General features: G+C 42.7%; 1 protein-coding gene across 4 annotated transcripts in view; it reads left to right on the forward strand.

Moving 5' to 3' along the window:
• The window catches only part of PEAK1 (pseudopodium enriched atypical kinase 1), a 199584-nt gene that overhangs the window by 171090 nt on the left and 7870 nt on the right, over positions 1–20624 (forward strand). For all 4 annotated transcript variants that reach the window (XM_059714751.1, XM_059714753.1, XM_059714752.1 and 1 more), the window contains one exon: positions 5501–6246. In XM_059714751.1, coding sequence (XP_059570734.1) covers positions 5501–6246 — 746 coding nt within the window. The remainder of the gene's footprint in view (positions 1–5500; positions 6247–20624) is intronic.

Genomic DNA, 20624 nt, shown 5'->3' on the forward strand with positions numbered 1-20624 from the left:
AGCAGCAATGGGGAAGAGGATAGGAGGGAAAAATAAACAAGTGAATTTGGAGGCAGTGTATAAGCCAGGGGTGGGTAAAAATGGCCCATGGGCTGGATCTGGCCTGTAGAGGAGCATTGTCCAGCCCACAGCAGATCCCTTGGTCCTGCCTGGCTGAGGCACTGCCTGGGCATGCAGCGGGGCCAGTGGCAGCTCCTTTCAGCTGCTGCTGCCACTGGCCCCAGCATTGCAGTAGTGACTGGGACCAGCTCATGCAGACCTGAACCTGCACGACCATCTGGGCTGAGCAACAGCAACGGCGGCAGCGCCAGGGAGAAACTGTTGCCCAGCATGCGGGGAAAGCGGCCCCTCCCCCTTGCTACTGCTGGGCTGTTCTTGCAGCAGCTGCCCAGAGCCTGCATTGTGCCAGGCTGTCCCGTGTCTCCATCACTGCCACCTCTGAGCTGCCCAGCACAGTAGTACAGGGCAGCCCAGAGGTTATGATGGTGGAGACACAGGGCAGTGCAGGCTCTGGGTAGCTGCCACAAGAATTGCCTGGCAGTGGTGAAGAGGAGGGGCTACTTTCCCCCAGCACCAAGTAACAGTTTCTGCCCTGCTGCTGCTGCTGCTTATCCTGGACAGGTAAGTCTGGAGCAGGCATGGGGTTGAGGCTACGCACGCAGGTCCCTGCCAGTACTGTGGGGCTGAAGCCAGCAGTAGCAGCAGCCAGAAGGAGCCACCCACCCCCACTGCATGTCCAGGAGGTGCCACGGCCAGGCAGTGCAGAGTGGGCGTGTGGAGTGCATTAGAACTGCGCGCTGTTCGCAGTGGTGGGGAGGGACCACAGTGAGTGCGGGCTCTGGGCTGTTGCAGGGGCAGGTGCTGACCAGCTCAGGGAGAGGGAGGGCTCCCGTGCACACCCCACCATACCCACAAACCCTCCACCGCAAACCCCACAACCACACTGTCCTCCACACACCATCACGCCCTACAAACACTGCATCCACCCACACCCTCCCAAACAGCCCCCCACACTCACAGCCATGCGCCTCTGGGGGGAGCCCCACTCACTGCTACACACACCCCACCACACACATGTGCCCACACAATACACCCCCAGCCACCCTCCCCCTGCACGCACCCCACAGCCCCCACAAGCCCCATACCCACATGCCCACCCACATCCACACATACCCACACACCCTCCCCCAAATCGCATATACACACACATCCACAGCCCCCTATAAACTCCATACCACCTCACCCATACCCCTCCCACACACAGTATCCAAGAGTAAGACTTCATTTTGAGCTATTATGGAATCACTTCTGTATATATACACACACATATCAGGACAAAATATTTTTTTAAATAAAATTAAAACGTTATTATGGATGTTTGATTATATAATTTGTTTGTTTTTTTTCTGGTTCCAAGATGGCAACCCTCCTTCTCCAAAGTAGTATTTCCAAGGGTAAGGGGAGGGACTTCCAGTGGCAAAGGCCAGAGGTTAGGGGTGGGGCTTCCAGTCCCAATATGGCGACCAGGGGCGGGGTGCTTGTCAAGCAGTGGGGCCACCCTTGCAGCCCTTAACAGCTTACCAGAACTCACTAAGTGGCCCTCCAGCTGAAATAATTGCCCACCGCTGGAATAAGCAAAGCAGATAACACTAAATGGGGCTTGAAGGAATTCAGCACTTTAGATTTTGTAAAAAACTAAAGAGTCTAGTATAAGCTAAGAGATATTTGAATGGGTGAAAAAAAGAGGAGGAAATACAGGTCAGTAGCATCTTACACGGAGGTTATGTTCTAAAGTCAGCATGTAAGGTGAAAATTGTGTATAGTAAAATTGCTTATTACCATGCCAGCGGTGACTGCCTCTGCCTCCAAAACCTCCCACCGCGGCTGCAGAGCCGTGCTTAGAGCTGTGCGGCCGGCGGCAGCGGCACAACACAGGGTGGTGGTGGGGATGGCTGCGTGCCGCCTGGCCACCACCATGCTGCCGCTGCCGCCCAGCAGCTGGCCACACAGCTCCAGGCACGTGCGCAAACTCAAGCCCCGCCCCCCCCTCCCATCCCGCGCATAGTTGACTTTGTGCAAGTTAAATGCGAATATGATGCAACTGACTTGTATGTAAGAAGTGTTTTCAAAGTTGTTTAAGGGAATGTTCCATTTAATGTTGTGCTTTGAGGACCTGTTTATGTCTTGTTGTGCCCTTGGCTGTTACTTTTGTCATTGCTTTCTGCATCCCTTGCCAAGGCTGACCTACTCATCTAGCTCCTGTACTATTTGGCTACCTGGATTGCATGCAATAGGTCTTCTATACAGTTTGGAGAAAGAATTGCGAGTAGTAGACCAGGCTGAGTGCAGTAAGAGGGTTCACGGATCAGCAGAGAGCATTAAAAGATCTCCAAAGTGCTACATTTTTCAGCAGGTGTGGTGTTGATATGAGAAAAGGAAACTAGGATCCTTGAACATCTTTAAACAATTTTCTTTTGGGGAAGCTGAAAAGTTACAGCGTATGGAAGCAGCTCTGTATGGCTTTCCCTGATGATCATGCAGAAGAGGACGATCATCTATGGCAGTGATTCTCAATCTTTTTAGATTTGAGGTATCCCTCAGAAAATGCCAGCCCTTAGTTTGCACTTCTTTTTGACTGCAGAAAAATAATAGAGCATTCTCCTCTTGAAAAACTCAAAAAGACCATAACAGGTCAGAATTTTTCTAATACTGTGGATTCCTATTTCAAGTCTCTGGCTTGATCATGTCAATTGATGGTACATTTATCAGTGTTAACGCTGGATGGTACCATATCACTCTTGGTTGAGAATCAGTGATCTAGGAAGACATTCTTTGTACAGTTCCTTCCTGTTCAAAACTCAGTTTTAACCACTGGAAAATTAGAGCTTATTGCAAGATGCGTAGGCTTTTCTAAAGTTGTTTTTTGAGTTCATTGAGTTGCTCAATGATAGTTTGTGATGGTGGTTCTCTCAATGTCATTATCAGAGCACAACTGAAAAAACTCTGGATACAGGGTTTTTCTCTTTGTGGCTATTTGTGGCTTTCCACTGCCTTTCATAGTACCAAGAAATACAGTCTTCCTGAATCTTCTCAATTAAAATATCTTTTCCATAGTCTAACCCAGTATTCCAGGTATTTGTGCATTTTGGCCAGTAGAATTAGGGGTAATCATGGCTTCTGTTCAGCTCCTAACATCCGTGACTGCATATTTTAAAACTTGAGGAAGAATATTCCCTTTTCAAAGTTTCCATAATACATTTCTATTACAAACAGGCTTTAGTCATGAGGTCCAAATCTGTAATCAAGCCTTTCCAAAGTTTTACAATGTTTGAATTGAGTGTTTCAGTTGAGACCCATTTCTAATTTACAGAAATTCAGCAGAGCACCATATTTTTATCCAACAGTCAAATAGTCTCAAATTCTTTTTACTTGCTATTCCGTTCTAAGTAGAAATGTTCACTTGCTGAAATATATAGAGATCATTTCATGCCTGCTCTGTTGCAATTGTAGAAATTGGCTTTCTACCTTATCATTATGGTCAATGATCCTCACAGATGTAGTAGAAAATTTATAAAATAACTTCTGTTAAAATTGCAGTTGGTTTATTAAAAATGGGAAAATGCATCATTTTACTTTTACACATCCAGAAACTCTTTAGTTGCCACAAAGTAATGAATTGGTCACTGATTTCATCTGTTTTGTTTGTGTACGACCAATTACTTCTCTGTTTCCTGGCATTTTGGTGATTTAAAAATAGATATTTGTCACCCCATTCTACAGCTCTACATTCACCCAACACACATATCAGGAAGTTTTATCTTTTTAGGATGCACATATTTGGAAGCAGTTAGACACTCTGTGTAAACTGGGTGGGATTTTTGTATCTGAAACTTCAGGCAGGAATCTCTTGACTGGTTCTACAACAGGGTTTTATGTACATAGTATTCTCAACACAGAGGAAGAAGTATCAAAGATGGTTACTATTCTGAGAATGGAGGGGGTTGTTTGTTTTATGTTTTTATATTGTGGGATAAAGACTTACCTCTGCAATCCCCAAACCTGATCCTACTTTTTCTAAAATTACTGGCAAAAGTCCCATCAACTTCAGCTGGGGGCTGGCTTACATTCTTAACCGGCTGTTTGCCTTGAAGTCATTATTAAATCTCCTGACACAAACTTGATTATCTCTGACATCATTGCCTGGATATATCTGTATTGTATAATTCAGGGCTGTTTAACTGGTGGCCCAGGGGTGCATGTACCCACAAGAGGTTAATGTGTAGGCCCTGGGCTCCTACCATACCTCTTCCCTTCCTCTCCTTCTCTCTCCACTGCTGCTGCAGCTGTGGTTTCTAGCACCTTCCTGCTCCCCCCCACCAACAGTATTTGCATCCTGCTCCCACCTCCGTGCATCGTAAGAGGGGCAGCATAGCCCACAGTGCTGTGCAGCAGTGTGTTAGGAGTTGGGGGGGCTCCCACATAGATGGTATGGAGACGAGGTCTCCCAGGCTGAAGTTGAACAGCTCCAGTATAATTCTTCTACCAGGTTTATTGGGTTATATTTTATAACAATAATAATTTGAAGATATGTTTCATTTTCCCGACCAAATGATCTTAAAGTGCTTTACAGACTATGGTGAGAAAATATTAAAAGAGATCACATCACTCACCAGTGAAACATTGTCACCAAAGGAATGAAATACAAAAGCTGCCTAACAGCACCCCCTGGCAGTACCTAGCAGCTTCGAACAGGAAGTGAGGAAGGACATTGTAATAGACTGGCTGCAAGGGAATGAAGGGAGGTAGAATGCAATTACTAGCATTGGAATTTGGCCAGAATGCTGGGCTTGACTTGCATTCTTTTTGACTTGCATATTCTTTTGTCTTTTAACTAAGCTTGGGAGATATAAGATGGCAGCATAACTGAGTAGTTTTATGTATAGAACTAGTTATTACTCACAGGTACTGAAAACAAGTCAAAGCAATCTTTATAAGCTAGTATGCAGACACTGTTGGTTTAGTTTTCTTAGTTTCTGGATCCTCCAACAACTAGGCTTGCACCTTCGCATTTTTTTCCTAATGTGGATTGAGGAACCTTCAAGGGGCCAACCATTTTGGCAGGTTTGCCACAAATTAGCCTAACATCCTACCCAAGTTCCACTCAAATGCCTTTCCTTTAACCAATCTGCTGTTCCCTCACCAAGCTGCTGCTGCTTTTTCTGCTTCTTGCCCCATGCTCCTTGCATGATCTAATGCTCTGTTTTCTGCTCCCTGCCCTATCTGTCACTGTACTGTTTTTTCCCTCCCCAGTCTACCATGTGCCACACACAGAAGCTGCCTGTACCACTTGTGGCACCTGTTCTGCAAGTTGACCACCCCTGTTCCAAGTCATCAAGCTAGTTTCTCACTTCCCTGTTATTCACCCTGCATACAGAAGTATAATATGCTGTTACTGTAAATGCACAGTGTTCTAAAGGTTTTGTATTTTTTCATTACACAGGACAGTCCAGGGCAGCCATGATACCACCAAAGCAACCCCGGCACCCAAAGGGAGCTATGGATGATGCTATTGCTTTCGGAGGAGAAGCAGATCTCGAAGCAACTAACTTGAAACCAACACCACCCCCGCTGCCAAAGAAGACCATTTTAAGAGCAAATACAGAGCCAACACCTAGAGAACTCCAGAAGCAAAGCATTGAAAGTAATCTGTGTGTTGTGGCTAATCCCACCTATGACATTGACACCAACTGGGAAGCAAGCAGTGCCTGCTCTTCAGTCAGCTTGGAGCTCAAGGCACTGGACAATGAGTCTGGAGATTCCTTGGACAGGCCCCTAGAAAAAGGAAGAAAAACCACCTCAGCAGCCAACAGTGTTTCCAGCCTAACCACTATCAGTATTAAGGACAGGTGTTCCAACAGCATGGAGTCTCTGTCAGGGAGGCATCTCTCTCAGATGAAACAAGGCAAGAGTATCCAGAAACCACAGAGGCAAGCACTTTATCGAGGCATTGAGAACCGAGAGGAGGTGGTAGGCAAAATCCGAAGCCTTCACACTGATTCACTGAAGAAGCTGGCGAACAAATGTGAAGACATTTTCATGGCTGGCCAAAAAGACCAGCTTCGATTTGGGGTGGACAGCTGGTCAGACTTCAGGCTAACCAGTGACAAGCCATGTTGTGAGGCAGGTGATGCAGTTTACTACTCAGCTTCTTATGCAAAAGATCCACTTAACAGTTATGCAGTCAAGGTAAGACAATTCCAAAAACAGTTATTTCGACCATCAATAATACAAAAACAATTATAATGATAACTGTATTACACTAGACCCAATTGTATTGCACCTTATCAACAGAAGTGGGTTCTTTTTATAGTGACTAGCTTGACAGGGTATTCTAACTCCAGTACAGTTTTTAAAAACAACTAGGTCTGTTCCTGTTTAGGATGCCTGTTGTTTAATGAAATGAGGGAGATGAAAACAGCTGGGTTTTTAATGTAAAGACCACAAGCAGGCCTTTGGAAACGTGTAGGTAATAGCACCTTTCAGTTAATCTGCATGTAGATGCACTGAATTCTTATTTTTAGTTGAAGTGATTTCAAAAGTTTCTCTGTCTAAGACTCCAGCTGTGGATTTTATTTATGCATGTGCTCAATTAGCATTTTTTTACACCCCTTACAAATCTTTACGTGTTCAGCAGCTATTCATTACCATCCATTTTGAAACCCTTTCTTGCTGTCAGTGTTGTCTTATCTATTAAAAATTAACAGACCTTGGTAATATTGATTGGTTAGTGTTGTAGTTCAGGAAAAGAAAACTTTTGCTCTTATTCTTATTTTATACTTCATTTTGCCAATGAGAATCCCAAAGCTTTATCACTTTAATAATTAACTGAACAACTGGTGACATGCCTTATCAAATAATGGTGTTGTGTTGTCTTTTTTTTTAATTTATAAAGGAAACTTGCTTACTTATCAGTGCAATACTTGCACTATTCTTTAGATGCTGATACTTGGCTGATAGGAAAGAGCATTTACTGGGAGTCAGAAAACCAGTTATCAAGGATACAGAGCCAGAGAATGAAGAAGAGCAACTAGCCAGCATAGCCAAATGCATACTGTGTTTTTATTTTGTTACCTCCCCTGTTCTTATCTTGAAAATCAGTTCACAAACTAACAGGAATTTATTGCAGCCTAATAGGTGTGATGGTCTCTCGAGTGAGTGAAGAATCCATAAAATGCAACTGAGCCAGAGGTTATTATGGATTGTTGTGCTGTCATGATGAGAGGGAAAAGTTCTCCTTGAAAATAATGTCTCTAGTAGTCAATGTGATATACTGATATAAGAAGATGCTTTCAGTACAAATGCACACTGATTTCTTTATAAAGCAAGCAGTGCTAGCTCAAGGGATTGCTGTTGTCTTTTCATTTTCTTCCTTTCACATGCTTTAAACATTATGCTTTCATCTGAGATGGGCTTTCTTTAGCTGTATGCTTCTTTGATGCATGTGTTTATTATTTAACATAGGTAAAGGTTTTATTTTAAACTCAGATTTAAAAGGGTTTATAAGTCTTTCATAAGGCTTAGTTCCAGGCTGCACTGGACATACAAGATCTCAGTCTCAGTCCAAGATCAACTTTTTTCCAAAGCATGTCATATAATAAAAAAAAAAAAAAATTGAGCTGTTGCTAAGGAAGATAGTTGGCAAAAATAGAAGGTTACTGGTTTTATTTTCATAGTTTTTTTAGACAAAATGTTGGAATTCTCTATCAACAGTTAGATACTATACATTCCTGGCATTTTAACCCGCAACAATTAAAATGTCCAAGATTTTAAAGTGAAAAAGTATCTAATACTGCAATGAATACATTCTGTGGTCTGCTTATTATTAACCTATTTAGAGCTGTAAATGTTACACACATGCTCTTGGAAAATGTCTTAAGAACTATATATACAGGGCCAGATGCTGACACATTGTGAATTTGTATAGTGCCATTGACTTCAGTAGATCTGAATCTGGCCCACAGTTTGGCAAACTGGTACAAAGCTCTTTGAGTTCATAGAGGATCTAAAAGAGGTTTTAACAGTGAAATAGGGGTTTTTTTTTTCCTTTTTGTTATCACTTTATAGAAGACAAGGTAATGAAGCAAGCAAAATGTTGTGTCTTAAAACACAAGCCAAAAAATTACACAATAGTGCTTCCAAAACAGAGAGTTGCTGTTTTGCAAAATACAATAACTGTGTTCAAATAGTCTTAAGAGTAAGACTTTACCTACTTTTGACTACTGATGGTTTGAGTCTTTCAAAAGCATCCGGGTACAATGCACCTTCTGTACAGTTTAATGCACTACTTTGTCTTTATGTTCTATTGATTTTAATAAATAATGGCAGTCTGATGTGTGGGAGAAAACCAGCCTCTGCCAAGCTCATCCTGTATGGTCTAGAGATATTGCAGGAGTATAACTTCTTATAAGGGTACACTGGTTTAACCATGGCATGTACCAGAACCTTCTTGTCTGTGGAATAAGTGTGTGTGCAGTTTTAACTGTTGGCTGAGTGTTCTTCTCTTCCCCTAGTCTTATACTAGTAAATGTCCTGTGACAAAAAGGTACAGAGAAAGCCATGTGGAAATTACTTTGGCTTAATATAAACCAAAATAATGGCTCCAATAAGAACGAAAACGTTGTTTTTCAAGCAGGCCAAAACAAGAGTCCCGTTAGAAAAAAAGTTTTTTTTAATAAAATTCCTCCTACTCCTTAGATATTTGTTTTTATTACCAGTCCAGATCTATTTACTAAGTATTTTATAGATCTAGGACATCATGGGCATGGCTTTCTTCAGCAGTGGAACAGTGTTCTTATCTGTAAGAATTTACCAAATTAATGGTAAATAAGTTACAGTAAAATAGAAATGAGCCAGCAGACTATTTTTTTGTAAAGCAGATTGGACAAGTGCTGCTTGGTTCATATGAGCATTGGGAGTTGTCCTGACCATTCCAAGTAAAGCAGTCACAATGGGGACCTAAATGAAAGGGCACAAACCAGATTAAACGTGGTCACTGAACAGGAGGATCTGGTATGAGCTATAGATGTGGGTTATTATAATTAGTGATGTGGAGGAAACTGCTTCCACTTTTAAAATTTGGTATCAAACACTATCAAGACAGAAACAGCATTGGAAATTATCAAACAGTATCACACATAAGCAGGATCCAGAAATCATAGTTTAGAAGCCACTTTGAACAGTCAGGCAACAGGAAGCATGAGTCCATGACCTACAGTATATGTATTCTGTCTGCACACCTGTCTTGCAAGGTAGCTTAGGTAGAGAGATGCAGAGATGATGAAGAGGTGCACAGGATGGTTCAACAGTGAGCAAATGAAAAGGGAAATGCACTGATTCATAACTTTGCTATATTTTGAGCCCTTCTTTCAGGACAGTGGGAGCTCCTCTACCCACAAGACCTAATACTTCTTACTAAGCTGGGTCCCCTAGGTGTACAGTAGAACAGAACAGAAGAATAAATTTTGCCTGGCTGCATTCTACTGAAATAATTTCTTTCCAGTCTGTGGCTGGCTGCTTAAGGTATGATGGTAATTTAGGCTCTAGATTGAATGACCTTGACAGAAATCTTAGGAAAGATCATCACAACCCCACACCATCTTCTCATTTTCATACAGCTGCAATTTTATACATTAAACTATTAATCTAGTCTTAGTATATCAACCATTGCATGGAATGGCACACCAGCAAAAAAGGTAAATTAATACTCCAAGACTGGATCAGTAAACAAGGTCAATCAGTGGTCAGACTAGATTCTTACAAGCGGCTTGTGCCAAGTACAAGATACAAGTTTGAGATTAGCAAGCTTTCATTTTACACTATCTCCTTTGCAGTTGTGGTTTTGTGTCATACACCAAAGTAGCACAGATGGTAAGTGTTTGTGATCTTCAGTATTTCTCATTTTTATCACTCTACAATTCATTCCCCAAAATCTCCATCTCACTTGAGATTTGCTGAGGCCCTGTAAAATGCACAGGACTTAGTAAAAATGAGATTCCCTGCTGGTAAAGTAGAAGTCAACTGATGGCATGCTAGACTGACTGGACCCATAATGGAAAAATAAAAGCTAATGCAGAGCATTTTATGAGGTTTGGAGCATGAAATTCTTTCTTTGTTGGAGGAAAAAGAACATGAAAATGGTGAAGTGCAAAGAACCAAGCCTTATACACTTCCATCAACAGGATTGCAAGGGCCCCAACTACTGAGGATGTATATTGATAGACACCAGTGGATAAGAAGAGGAGGTCATATACTTAGAATTGAATATCCATACCTTCTTTCCCTTTTCTCTTCCCATGATTTTCTTTCACAGTATGTAGAGGTCTTTGAAAATATCTGTTAACTTATTCTTTATTAGTAAAAGAAACGTGGGATTTGCCTTACTAGACTGATACATTTTATTATCATATATTGTGTCTTCAGAGCTCAAGCTGCTTGTGTTTCATTAGGCTAGTTGCTAAATAGCCCAGCCTTGTACCTTTGGTCATTTTGCTCCTTTAGATCACTTGGCAGATATGGCTCCATCTTTTTCCTTTCCTGGACCTTAGCAAGAAGATTCAGAGTTGGGCACAAAGAAAACAGGAATCCTATTGTTTTCTGATATTGTGTGGTAGAAGGACAGGGCAGGCATTGGAAATTCTCTACAAGGGCCTGGATTGTGTATTTTCTCTTACCTTTGGTAGGGGACAGTCACTAACAGAAAAGACTTAACATTGATCACCTTTGAATGGTGGACGGATTCAAACACCTATTTGCAAGGCCATCAGGTTTCACAGACCACAATTTACTTTCCTTTAAATCTTTTAGAAGTGGTAATAAGATTTACTTTTACATGTTTCTCATTAAATGTTACAAGGTTATATTCCCACATACTATTTTTAAAATGTTGGGTCACAGTTTGGGGTTCTTCTTAAAAATATAAAATACTTTCTGTCAGTATAGCCATTAAAATACATAAGACAGCAGCCATCAGTAATATAAGACCAGAGATCACTGCCTTGATTTTGAAGTACAAGAACACATTGAAGGTTTGAATAGAAAAAACAATATGGTAAATGAAGACATGCTAAGATGCTTGTTCCCAGTCGGAATCTCTGTTTCCGATTGCCAGGAATGCCGTGCCAGCCTTTTAATAAAGTTTATGTTTTTTAAACTGACTCTGAACATATCCACAGAAAAACTTCATTTGTCTCTGTTGCTTTTATGAATTCAGACAGGTATCTGATAGGTCTTCGCACTCCCATGTTTGGAGACACTTTGGTTTTTCATTCTCTTTTATCAATTACACTATATGTATTGTACAAATCTTCCTGTTTCTGTAGTCGGCAGTTTAATCAGCCTTAAAAAACGAAGCTGCCTCTTTCAATTCTCACATTATATTGTTTGTAAACAAAAGACAGAGTAGAAAAAGCATCCTCTAATCAGAACTGAGTTCTCCCATTGCCTTTTGTACAGGGCACGTGCACATTCACAGACGCATCATTTTCTCTGTATAAAACAATAGCTGCTTAGCTGAGAAAGTGTCATTGCTGTGTGCTTTACAGGATTAAGTCAAAACTGCTTCAAGAGAGATTTTTTTTCTTCTTTCACAAAATATTAAGGAGAAAAACCTGTTTTCATTGAACTCAGTGGTCATTGTGTCATTGATTTTAGCAGTTGCAGGCTTTAGCTTTTTACATATTGTATATTTGTATATTTCTTTGTTACAACAGTAATCTCAGATGTCCCTTTAGAGGATGGGTTAATGGTTCCATTCTAAATAAATATGGGCTTGAAACAAAATCTCAAATCTGAAAACTCTTGAACCATGGGAAGCTATATTGTATATTTAGATTCAAATTCTACAGATGGCCCTGATCTATACAGTACTGCAGAAAAATATCTGGGGTTACAGTGGATCTCACAGTCAACAATGTGGTTCTGCCACAAAAAAAAGCAAATCTCATGCCAAGTTGCATTAACAGAAGTATTATAGGTAAGACACAGGAGGTCATTAATCCATTCTACTCCGCACTGGTGGGACCTCAACTGGAGTTGTTTTGGGGCACTGCATCCAAGAAAAACATAGGCGACTTGGATAGAGTCTAGACCAGCATGACAAGCATTATAAGAGGTTTAGAAAATGGGACTTAAAAAGAAAGGTTGAAGGAACTGGGCTTTTTGGTCTAGAAAAAAGAAGACTGGGAGAGGAAATGAACATGATGACAGTTTTCAAATTTGTAAAAAGGTTGTTAGAGGCCAGTGATCCCCTGAAGGAAATGCAAAGAAACTGGTTTATTTTAAAGCAAAGCTGATTTAGGTTAGCAAGCAGGAAATCTTTCAACTATAAGGATAGTGACACATGACTACAAATAGCTACAGGCTACTAAGGGAGATTTTGAAGAACAGGTTAGACAGCATATGTCAGGGATTATTTTAAATACCACTGATCTTGCCTTAGGGCTGGGGGCTGGATGAGACTAGTGGGGCCCAACCTTTTTGGTAGACATGCCACAAGACAGCCTTGCACCTTTCCTGAGTGCCACTCTGATTGCCTTTCCCTACCCAGTCTGCCAGCTTTCTGCTCTGCTTTCTGCTCTATCTTCCACTGTGCTGTCTGTCCCCCACCCCAGTCTGCTGCATGCCACACACAGAGCCTGCCAGTGCCACTTACAGTATGCATGCTGCAGCTTGACTATCCCTGTGCTACATGACCCATTGAGGTTCCTTTTGGCCCTATGTTTCTACTTTTCTATAATGCTGTCCCATAAAAAAGCAAAAACCAACGCAGATCCAAATAGCCAAAATGTAAGCATATGCCTGTGCACTAGGATTTGGGAAAGACTGGATCTGGTCTAGAACTTTGCATCTGAGGTTCAAGTGTATTTCTGAGGCCCCTGTTTTCAGAGCTCCTGCACAATGCCTTAAGTGGACTTTTGTAGTTTTAGGCTTAGTAGCAATTGAAATGAATTAACACAGTCTGATTTTTCAGAGGCACAGAGCCCTGATGTGTTCCTCTGATTTCCAGTGGAGCAGTAGATGCACTACGCTTCTGAAAATAGGACCACAAATAGTTTGTATCCATTTCCTTCCTCCACCCACTCACCTTTTTTCTCCCTGCCTTCCCCCCCCAAAATGTTTGGGTGGTCTTGTTAAGATCCTTTTATTTTTTTCGTCATCTTGATCCTTTGCCTCTGGTCTTTTCATGGGAGGGAAGAAAAGGAAACCTTTGTGTTGCTATTTAACCAACCTTCTATCCATTGCTATTTAACCAACCTTCTAACCATTTAATAGGGAAGTATGAATTGGTTTTGGAGTAAATGCAACCCCACTCACCTCAGTGTGAGGAAAGAAATGTTATTAGGAGCTAGGTAAGTGGCACTGAGAATCCTTCAAGACTCCTTGGATTGCATAAAATATAGTATAGCAGCTACTAACAGGTGCTCTTTTGTACTTTTCTCACCAAAAAATAAGTTTGAATTTTAGAATTAAACTCCTTCTGGGTGAGTGGTTATAATCCAGGTGAAGCCATTTTGCTAGTTAAAAATAATAATAAAAGGTTATTAATATTTGAAAAATGACTGTGGCCTGAGCACAGGACATTACTTCCTAGAATGTAATACTCCCATCTAAATTAACATCCTAAGAGGCTCAATAATCAAGATTTATGAGATACCATCATATGAAAAATTATATTATGAGGCGAGGTCTGGAGAGAGAAACATGTTTAATTACAATTCCTTGGGTAGGCTTACAAGTTCTGCATTTCCCCCATCTCACCCCTCTTGTACATATTCACCTATGTATTCTTACACAAATTTTACACTAAAACCTTTGGTGGTTATTTATCCAAGGCTGGAGATGAATGAAGCAGCTGTACCACTTCGTATGTTTGGGTTGGGGCATTAGGGCTAGGTATAGACAGTCAAAAAGCCCAAAGCTGAATTGATTCAGTCTTTGCAGGTTGGTCAAGGTGCACAGATTTAATTGAAACAGAAGTGAACCAAAATTTATTTACCTATGATTCAGGAAATGCAGCTCCCTGCCCGCAGTGGCTCAGGTGAGAAGCTGGGAGGGCTAGAGCACGGCTCTCCTGCTATGTGCTCACTTCCTCTTCCTGCTGCCCCCCATGGTCTCTGGGATTTGCAGTCCAAAATCACAGTACCAAGATTCTGCAGGGTTGCTCATCACTTCTTCCTGCTTCCAGGTGCCTCTGGGATTTGTAGGCCACAGTTGCAGCCAGCAGTAAGATTGAGTAGGGGAAGGGGTGTTTAACCCCACTCCCTGGCCCCAGATCCCAGCCGGGGTTTGCCCAGGGGGGTGGGGGGGAATCAGTCCCCCCACCGCCCAGTACTTTGTCAGCCAGCACTCACTGCTTCAGCTAGGGAGCAGAGGGCTGGGGCCAGCCCTGCCCTCTGAAGCAGACAGCACAGTCCAGCCCAGGGCTGAAAATCATACTGGGATCATAGTATCATAGTGCTTAGGGTCAGAAGGGGCCTAAACAGATCATCAGGTCCGACCCCCTGCCCTGGGCAGGAACGGGTGCCAGGGTTATATCACCCCAGCCAAATATCTGTCCAGCCTCCTCTTGAAGACCCACAAGGTAGGAGAGAGTACCACTTCACTTGGGAGCCCGTTCCAGAGCCTGGCAGCCTAGCTGTAAAGTAATGTCTCCCGATGTCCAGCCTAAACCTTCTCTCTAACAATTTGTGGCCATTATTGGGGAATGCTGGGGGACTGATTTAACTTGAACCAGGAAGGGGTGTGGGGCAGAAGTTTCACAAACTAGTTTGACCCAAATCAATTAAGTCTGATACTGCGTTCAACAAGGTTTATCGTACAACAGTTTCAACCATTTTGAAACTGGTTTATGTGCACTGAACTTCTGTTCTGTTACAGGTTTAAACCAATTTCTGATCACTTAAACTGGTTTATGTACAACTTCTGTCCCTAGCCTAACAGTTTGGGTGTGTTATCTAACATATTGCCAGTGTTTCATGTATCAGCTCCTGCCTCATAGGAAGTGAAGCTAAATCAAGGCAGTTTAGACTAGTGTAAAACAGGTGCAAAATTACTATGCTTTAGCTTCCACTTACTATTAGATAGAGCAGAAACACAGAACAGTTATAGGATCAGCCAGGATCAGTCTCACCTTTTCCTATCAATGAGCATTGTTTCATCCGTCCAAACCTCAAAAGTCATAGATAATAGGGCTGTGCAAAATTTCAGCAGCCGTTTCATTTAGAAGGTGTTTCAGCACCTGAAACACCAAATCCTAAATGAAACAGAAGGCTCTGAAACATCTCAAAATGAAACCATCCAAAACAGTTTGGAAATGTTTCGAATATTTTGGAATGTTTCAGAGGCACCCCTGGGAAGAGTCAGCACAGCCCCACAACCCTCCTTTTAAAGTGCCGGGAAGCTTGGGCCAGGCAGGGCAGTCATGGGGACTTCCCCCCACCGGGGCAGAGGCAGGCACAGCCGGAGGAGGTGCAAGAGAAGCCCCCATGGCTGCCCTGCCTAGCCCCAGCCTCCCGGCACTTTAAAACAAAACCAAAAACAAACCCATACTCACTGGCTGCAGCAGCAGCAGCAATCAGGGCCTCTGGGGGCTCGTGGCAGGGCCCCCCAGCGCAGCATGTGGCAGTGGGGGGCAGTGGGGATCACCCCCCCACTTGGGACCCATGCAGCAGCTGTTCCATCATGGCTCGGCAGGGTGCTGTACGCACACTGTCTGGGTGCTGGGGCTGAGCGCTGCTGGGCTCTGGCTGACTGCTAGAGCCACCCCAGCTCCTAGACAGCGCACAGTGCCCTGCCGAGCCATGCTGCACCTGCACTGCCAAGCCACGCTGCACCTGTGCCCTGGGGCAGTTGCCGCATTCCTTGCACTGCACAAGGGGGGCACTGCCATGAGCCTTCAGAGGCCCCAATTGCCACTGCTGCAGCCAGTGAGTGCGGGGCTTTAAAAAAAAAGTGCCAGGAGGCTGGGGCCAGATGGGGGATACGGCCGGGCAGGACAGTCATGGGGGTTTCTCCTGTGGCTCCCCCAACCTGGAGAGAGGTAGGCACAGCTGGAGAAGCCACGGGAGAACCTGCAGCCACCCAGCTGTAGCTGCCTCTCCCCAGCCAATCCGAATCTCCAAATCTGTGCCAAAACAGCATCGAAACTCCGAAACAGATTCAGCCGAATCAAAACAGAACAGTGATTCAAAACAGTGAAATGAATCACTCTCCTCTGAAATGGTCAAATCCAAAACCGAAATGAACTATAGACGTTTCGCACAGCCCTAAGAGATACAATGGTTAGCAGAAAAAAATATGGTGTGACTGGATTAAATGTATACAAACACCACTTTTGTGCAACATCTTAGATGAATTTATGCATAACTTTGGCCTGCATAGATCATTTTGAGTCTTAATCTATACATAATCTACTATAAATGACAGAATTCAAATTCAAGGAGTTTCTGCCTGAATTTACATTAAGAGCGTTCATTAAATCTTCGAAGCACAAGAGAGTATAAATAAAATTAGCACGCACGTATTTGCCACATATGGTAACTTTGCAGCTGGTTTCACAGCAGAACTTGTCAGACAGCTGATAGGTTTCTGTGACTTGGTTCTAAGTTCATAAACTTACTTGTCCCTAGTCACTGCGAAGGCGAAGCACCATTCATCCAATGGTTCAATGACAAAAGTCACTGAAGAGCATTAACAAGTTGCTATTTTTTACATGTGTAGAGCCAGGTGTTCAACTGTAATTATAAAAGAGGAAACTTAAACCAAGCCTCCACAAAGCATGCAGTAACAATATAAATAGTGTAGATTCTTTTCAATGAACTTAGGAAGGAGATTTGGAGTGCTTTTAAAGGAAAAAAAGAGACATCGCTACTATTTTGTTGAAGGCAAGCTGTCTAATTTTGCATTCAGTGCAGGGGACTGGATTCATAGATTCATAGATGCTAGGGTCAGAAGGGACCTCAATAGATCATCAAGTCCAACCCCCTGCATAGGCAGGAAAGAATGCTGGGTTCAGATGACCCCAGCTAGATGCCTATCTAACCTCCTCTTGAAGACCCCCAGGGTAGAGGAGAGCACCACCTCCCTTGGGAGCCCGTTCCAGACCTTGGCCACTCGAACTGTGAAAAAGTTCTTTCTAATGTCTAGTCTAAATCTGCTCTCTGCTAGCTTGTTGCCATTATTTCTTGTAACCCCCGGGGACGCCTTGGTGAATAAAGCCTCACCAATTCCCTTCTGTGCCCCTGTGATGAACTTATAGGCAGCCACAAGGTCGCCTCTCAACCTTCTCTTGCGGAGGCTGAAGAGGTCCAGGTGCCCCAGTCTCTCCTCATAGGGCTTGGCCTGCAAGCCCTTAACCATACGAGTGGCCCTTCTCTGGACCCTCTCCAGGTTATCCACATGGAGAGGGTCCAGAGAAGGACCACTCGTATGGTTAAGGGCTTGCAGGCCAAGCCCTATGAGGAGAGACTGGGGCACCTGGATCTCTTCAGCCTCCGCAAGAGAATGGCTTGGTGGATTGAAGATGGTGCCTATAACCTTTCTCTGTCCAGATTGCCATTTCAGATCTAGCTATGATTGGTAATAACCAGAAATTACTGTCTGACAGCTTTCTAATGGCTTTTGTGAAATGGGTTCTGGTCCTAGTCCGGTTGTCCTAGACAGGTGGGCACAAAATGAACCATCACCCTCTTTGGAAAGATGTGTTTCTCTTGCTGGCTGTCCCAAGAAAGAAGCCAAAAAACAATAAATGACTGGGGTCACTGAAACTACCAGCACACCCTTCAAGTGGTTTTCCAGATGAGATTTTGTACGTTGCTAGTGCAGCAAGTTTACACTTCAGCTAGCTGTGCCATACCAAATCTTTGATTAATCTGAGGACTTCAGCTGATACATTTCACTTCATACATACTGGCAGGATCAGGGCCACACTTTCACTTTACCTTTAGCAGTTTATTTTGGGGGGGGAGAATGACGTTCCTTTGGTTAACTCAGGGTTAACTCCCTTTTTACTGACCATTTCAAATGTATTTGTGAATGCAAATTAGCCAGAACTACTTCTCAAAGCTGGAGAATATCTGCATTCCCTCAAGAAAGTGATGCATTTCCCTTTTTAAATAAAATTGACTAGAAAATGCATGTAGTCAGTTTGCTTTGTTTGTGCATGGCAATGATAAACAAGCAATTTAAACTCCAGTGTGTGTCTGTTTGGGGAGGCTTAGATAGTTGTGAAATATGGAAACATGTGCAGGATCAGAGGGAGGAGGACGGAATCAAAATATAGTCACCTAGCGTGGCTAATTGCATATGATTATCTGACAATGCACTTTTCTGATTGGCAAGCACAGGACTTAATTTCCCAGCAGACAACAACTACTAATGGTGTAAACACACACTCAAGATGAAAAACATACAATCACTTTTTTCTTTTAATTAAAGGCCAGTTGCTAACCAGCTTTCTACCATTGCTGGAGGGAAGGAGAGAGGGAAAAGGCCTTCCCCACCTTGTACACAGGTCCAGGATAACTCCTGGATTCCTTGAGGGTAATCACTGTGTAGGATAAGTGCTGACTATGCTGCTGGCCTGCTCTGAACTGTCTTTGCACTGATTGCTCTAACTTGCTCTCCAATTATTCAAACACAAGAGAAGAAAAGCTTCCACTTCACTGTCCTAAGAAGAAACTTCTTATCTTCAGTCTAAGTTTTGCAGGGAAAAAGTTTTGGAGTGGTTATCTGATTATGCAGGTCCTAATCATTCTTGTGCTTCATCTCTCACACTGTGAGCAAGATATTTGCAGTGTGGAAAAATAACATGCACTAGTCTTTGTTGGACAAGAAACTTAAATTTGGTACCACTTTAGGGCAGGGTTTTGCATCATGCCATATTCAACAGAGCTGCAGCCTCCAAATGCTAATGCAATGCAAATAATAACAATATCAGTAATAGGAACCTAAATGTAAACCAAAACTTTGTGTGCATGTCTGGACTCTGGCTATATGGGCCTACTGTAACCTTTTTACTTCAATTTGTTTGTGCATGGCAAGGATAAACAAGCAATTTAAACTCCAGCGTGTGTCTGTTTGGGGAGGCTTAGATAGTTGTGAAGTATTAAAACATTTTCAGGATCAGAGAATTTCCTTCTTCCTCTTCACCAGTTCCTTGCTGTAGAACTGTATAAACCAGCAGTGTTCAATCTTTTGGCCGGGTGGGCCAGGTGAGTGGTACAGGACCAGTCTGTGGGCCAGATCAGGCCTCACACTACCTCTGCCCAGGCCCTGCATTTCCTCTGCTCAGCACTGCACACCCGGATCAGACCCACATTGCCTCTGCCCATCCTTGTATACCTGGATCAGGCCCATACCACTTCAGGCAGCCCTGTATGCCCCCACTGAACCCATGCCACCCTCACCTGACCCTACATGTCCCAATCGGATCCCACATCACCTTGGCCCAGCCTTGCATGCCCAGATTGGCCCCCACAGCCACAGGGTCATGCTATCTGAGCCATGGGGCTTCCCACAGGCCCAGGCATTTTGCAGCAGAGGAACATCAATTAGTGTGGCCACTGTTCCCTCACCACCATGTTTTTGGACCCAGGAGGTCCCCATGGGTGGGATTATGTTGCTCCGCACGCCCACAGGTTCAGGGTCGAGCACCCTTGGTATAAAGTAAAGAGAAGGTTAAAGGAAAAGTGGACTTTATCATCTGGAGACTATAGTAGACCCTTAGCTGCTTAGTGGTGATATAGCATAGCATTTGCTTGACCAAAGTTTGAGTAAGAGAAGAAGAGGCAAAGGAAATGATTAGATGTCACAAGGTTCAAACCAGGTTAGACTAGTCAAGAAAGATAGAATAGAAAAGCTAGGTTAGAGGTCTCCTGGAGTTCATTAGTGGTTTGATGCTAGACCAGGGTAATTTTAGACCAGATGTAGCTTAGATCTGGAATAAAAATATGCATATGAATATTAATTAAATTAGCACCTGTTACGCTGCTTTTATATTTTTTACATTATTTAGTCATTTTTTTATATTAAGCCAGGCAGTAGAGTACCAAAATTTGGGTTCATCTCAGAATCTTTGCTGTTCAGCCTCAAACTATGGTTCTTGCTGAATAGCCTATCTACAAATAAATTAAGATAAGTGCTTATTTAAAATTTATTTTAAAACCTGAATGTCTTTTTCCCTAATAGGCTGGCCATCTGTTAGAGGCTTTTGACAGTTCAGAGAACTGACAAATTAATTTTAAATTATCTCAAATGTTAACAGTATTGTTGTTCTTTAGATAAATGCACATTTTATAAATTCTAATCAGTAGCTTGATAAGCCTTTTCTGTACTGTTTAGTCATTTATATATTTTCTGTATTTTATTTTAGAATTTGCTATTAAAAATGTAGGTATCCATAAGTTTGCAAGTGTTTAATTTTGGGGGACTCACTATACAAACCTTTCTTGGTTCTCAAAATATATCTAAGCATCAACACATCCCATGACGTAATAAAAAGAAGTCCAGAGGTCTTTGTAGTGATGCCAGAAAGCAAACAGTGTATGATTGATTTAAGAAAACAGCTG

The sequence above is a fragment of the Alligator mississippiensis genome, chromosome 11 (assembly GCF_030867095.1).
Source record: "Alligator mississippiensis isolate rAllMis1 chromosome 11, rAllMis1, whole genome shotgun sequence".
NCBI classification, from domain to species: Eukaryota; Metazoa; Chordata; order Crocodylia; family Alligatoridae; genus Alligator; species Alligator mississippiensis.